General features: G+C 38.2%; 1 protein-coding gene across 1 annotated transcript in view; it reads right to left on the reverse strand.

Annotated features, from left to right (window-relative positions):
• The window catches only part of LOC144964387 (adhesion G protein-coupled receptor A2-like), a gene marked incomplete in the record, with an annotated part of 86879 nt that overhangs the window by 11137 nt on the left and 70742 nt on the right, over window positions 1–5000 (reverse strand). Inside the window, 2 exon segments of the mRNA XM_078898572.1 lie at window positions 165–269; window positions 1579–2338. Coding sequence (XP_078754698.1) covers window positions 165–269; window positions 1579–2338 — 865 coding nt within the window.

A 5000-nucleotide genomic window follows, 5' to 3' on the forward strand; every position in this document is an offset into this window, starting at 1 on the left:
CAGTAGAACAGATTCTGCTCTGGCCGCACAGTGCTGCCAATGGCACTGAAAGAGTTAAACAAAGTAACATATCTTTTGTCATGCTTTTCCTCATCGTTTAGAGAAAGAAAAGAAAAAAAAAGACTAACATCTATCGCGTAACCAAAGAAACAAAATAAACTCACTAATAGCTTGATAGTTGAAATAGGCGGCTTTCAGCGGACGGCGAGTATCAACCACTTCAAACGTGATGGCTAGAGGTGTGGTCAGGTTCACTCTCCTTTCATCTCCTGGAGATCATTGATGAAATTCTCATTAATCATGGGAAAAAAAATTGAAAAAAAAAAATCGAGCTCTTATATAGCGCAATATCCACTAAATGTGCTCAAAGCGCTTTACAAGGGGTCCCTGGTCAACAGCAACATATAACATGTAGGACGAGACATGACGCCTGTTAGGCGATATTACAATTTTTCGGATAAAGACAACGCTGTTAACGGCCAGGTACTCATTTTACACCTGAGTACGGTGGGAGAATGTGAGTAAAGAGCCTTTTCCAAGGACTCAACTATGCGCCGAGCGCAAGGCTCAAACCCAGGACCTTCCGATCCGAAAGCGAGTGTCATACCACTAGACCACATAGCCGCACAAAAAGCTGGGAAGGGGAGACAGTTCAGGGATGAGAGGGAAGGGAGATGATTATGCATATTCATGAGTACCAATGGAATAGGGTTTTCTCATAAAGCAGGACTTATTGTAAAATTAGATTACAGTTGTGCAGCTATGTGGTCTAGTGGTATGACACTCGCTTTCGGATCGGAAGGTCCTGGGTTCAAGCTTCGCTCGGCGCATAGTTGAGTCCTTGGAGAAGGCTCTTTACTCACATTCTCCCACCGTACTCAGGTGTAAAGTCCCACCTTGAGCAGCGCATAGTTGAGTCCTTAGATTAAGGCTCTTTAGACATGTTATCTCACCGTACTTAGGTGTAAAATAAGTATACAGCCTAGCCGTTAACTCAGTTGTCTCTGTCAGAAAAATTGTAATATCGCCTAAAGCATATCATGACTCAAATACATGTTGGCTAGGGACCCCCTGTAAAGCGCTTTGAGCACATTTAGTGGATTGCACAATATAAATACTCGACCATTGTTATATATCTAAAATGAAAACTAAAAATTATAGATTATAGATTATTAAATTATAGATTAATAACATAAATCAAATCAATTCTCAATATTGTTTTGTTTTGATTTGTTTATGTTTTTTGTTTGTCAATTCAAGAAAAATTATTTTAATTTATATATTATATGCCTGGTCATTAACTCACTCAACCCTAACACCGACTATATCCGTTGTTTACCCTGTTTACTCTTACCCCATGCCTATTTATTACATTTTTTCTGAGACAAATTATAGGCGTAGTATCAAAGAAAATGTTTTTAGTTTTTACATGTTAATGGTAGTTGAATAAAACTATCAATGTATATATATATGCTCATTTTTAATACATTTTTTCCAATTAAAAAAAATGTAGCAAAAATCTCTAGGACTGAGTGAGTAAAAACTATATCAACTCTAAGATAACTCCCAAAATCTTACCCAAAGAAATGACGACGACAGGTGTCACGATGGCCCACGTTCCAGTCTGGAAAATGGGTTCCCCTTTATCAGAGTTCAGAATGGGGAAGAGATTTCCACTCCTGTAGATGACGACGTAGACATTCTTGGGGACCCTTGACGTTGGAAAACTATTCACAGGTGAATAAGACTGTTTCTTTGAAATGGCTGAATTTGGTATCTGAAGAAATGGGTAAATACTTTTATCAAAATTAGCGGGAAGTTTAGTTTCTGACGATGATATGTTCAGTTTTGGAAACTTGGATAAAAGTTTGGTGGAAATGTTGAGCTGCCGGAGTTGATCTGGCGATAAGGGAAAGGTAGGGAAGCCTTTTGCGGGAAGAAGATGATTGCCAGGATTCTTCTGTTGCTGCTTTTTCTGAGACGCGCTCCGAGGGTAACGTTGAGGGGACAGGTTCGATTCAGTTTCTTTGAAAAGTTTTGAAGGTTCATCACCTGCAAAGCTAGTGAGTGGTTGAGGAGAAAGGTTTCCTTGTAGATTCGATGATATGGAAGACGTGCTATTCAGCTCATCCGTTACGTTTTCTGCTTTATCAACAAGTGAAAAATAAGGAGTTGTAGAAAGAAAGTCTCCTTCGGTGGGTAACGGTGTTGTTGAAGTTTCTTTGGACGCGACACCTGCCCTGGAGGATGTTTTATCTGGTATGTTCTGGTTCCCGGTGCCCCCTGGGTTCCTTTCAAAGCCTTTGGCTGGAGGAATGAATACACTCACCAAGCCAGTCTGTTGGGAAAAAAAAAAACAAATAAAGAATAAATCATTGGGGAAATAAATTATAATGCAATAGAAGTAAATGTTATTTAAGTGCACTTTAAGGTCATATCAGTGCCAGGAAAAAGGACCATAAGGGGACTGTGTGAAAAAAAAAGAAAAAAAAGTTGAGATTTTGTATAGCGCAATATCCACTAATCGTGCTCAAAGCGCTTTACAGAGAGTTGCTGGGGAACAGCAACACGTAACATAAAGAATGAAACATGACGTCTGTTAGGCAATAATACAATATTTTTTCTCGACAGAGACAAAGCTGTTAACAGTCAGGTACTCATTTTACACCTAAGTATCGTGAGAGAATGTGAGTAAAGAGCCTTTTCCAAGGACACAACTATGCACCGAGCCGGACTCGAACCCAGGACCTTCCGATCTGAAAGTGAGTGTCATACCACAAGATCACATAGAAGATATAGTAGAGAGCAATGGGAGCTTCCTGAGGACTGAGATCATAAAAATACTGACAAAAAGGTGAAAATGGAAAGGGAACAGTAAAGACAATGGACGTTTTGAGTGCAAACCCTTCATCAGAAAAACAAAAAACAAAAGAAATTTGAAAAAAAAAAAAAAGGAGTGAGAATTGTAGCATTTGTATTGTTATTATTGTTATTATTATTATTGTTATTATTATTATTATTACTATTATTATTATTATTATTATTATTATTATTATTATTATTATTATTATTATTATTATTATTATTATTATTATTATTATTATTGTACGTATTGGTGGTATTACGATTGTTGTATTTTTTATGGTTATTAGTGGTATCAGTTTATTTTTTTGTTCCATTTACCATTCTTTTTTCCACTTTCATGTATGATGTCATCAAATTGTGTTATTTATTGGCGAAAGCCTAAGATTGAATAAACTTTGAACTTTGTATTCTTAGGTGGTTGGAGTATAAATGAAAAGGTTCCTTCGATCCAATGTTCATGTCTTTGGTGCATTTGTAATTTGTGGATCTTGGTGATGGCAAATTATTGATTTGTAAAGCTATTTATAGTGACTTTTCATTTTAATTTTTCCCCCCTTGGATACTACGAATTTCTAAAACTTAAATGTTGGCAGCTCTGGATACGTGTCTTTCTATAGTACATAGTAAGACCTCTGTAGTACGACCGTGAACTGGTTAATATCATCAGATATGACGTATAAAGTATGCCCTTCCGTAACGACACCATAAAATACAGTCGCCTAGGCATTCCACAAAGAGATAATTCATCAAACTGTCTGATGTCAACAGGAATCACGTCACCCATGTTGTCCAAGTGAGCAATTTGGGGGTTAATAATCTTGCTCAAGGAAGAAAAAAACAAACAAAATGCCAGAGGCGGGGCTCGAACCCGGGACCTTCCGAGCCACAGTGCAATGCCTTAACCACTAGTTGGCCACTTCACATCCCCCTATGATGTACATCACAACGAATTTAATACTGTGCAGAACTTGACAAAACAGGAGTGGCCTTTGGGAGGAACGGTCAAAATGTATATTTTCTTTCATCTTTAAGCGGTGGAAAAAGGGGGGGGGGGGGATCGAGAGAGAGAGAGAGAGAGAGAGAGAGAGAAAGAAAGGGGGAGGGGTGAGAGAGATAGAGAAATGGATAGATAAAGGGAGGGAGAGATAGAGAGAGAGAGAGAGAGAGACAGATAAAGAGAGAGAGAGAGAGAGACAAGGTGAGAGAGAGAGAGAGAGACAGATGGATAGATGGATAGATAGATAGATAGATAGATAGATAGATAGATAGATAGATAGATAGATAGATAGATAGATAGATAGATAGATAGGCAGATAGATAGAGGGCGATATATATATATATATATATATATATATATATAATATATATATAATAATAGAGAGAGAGAGAGAAGAGAGAGAGAGAGAGACAGAGAGAGAGAGAGAGAGAGAGAGAGAGAGAGAGAGAGAGAGAGAACGGAGAAGGGTGTGACAATGACTATGACCTGGTTACTTGACACAAGCTCTGTATGTAGCCAAGCAGTGACATCTATAGATATATGAAGTCCTAGTAGCCAAGCCAAACAGATCGAGTGGGGTGAGGGGGGGGGGGGGGGGCAGGGGGCAGAAACAGATCGAGTGGGGTGAGGGGGGCAGGCATGCATGGATAACACAGCCTGGTCCACTTGATAAAATGCGCTGAGCCATACCGGTCTGGACTTCACACGGATCACGGAACTGGACTCAAATGGACAGTCGACAGACACCCCCCCCTCTCTCTCTCTCTCTCTCTCTCTCTCTCTCTCTCTCTCTCTCTCGTTCTCTCTTCATCTCAATAATTAATTATTTTATTATCATTATCATCATCATCATCATCATCATCATCATCATTATTATTATTATTATTATTATTATTATTATTATTATTATTATTATTATTATTATTATTATTATTATTATTATTATTATTATTATTATCATTATCAGCAACATCATTAACATTATTATTATTATTAAATATTAACGACGACAAAAGTGATGGCGACGACGATGACGACGACAACGGCATTCGTCGTGGATTAGCGCTCAGGGCACGGCATTCATTGTGGATAAGCGCTTAGGATACGACATTCATCGTGAATTTTAAATAAAAACCAC

The sequence above is a fragment of the Berghia stephanieae genome, chromosome 2, assembly GCF_034508935.2.
Source record: "Berghia stephanieae isolate SIO BIC M18660-M18661 chromosome 2, UCSD_Bste_1.3, whole genome shotgun sequence".
Lineage (NCBI taxonomy): Eukaryota > Metazoa > Mollusca > Gastropoda > Nudibranchia > Aeolidiidae > Berghia > Berghia stephanieae.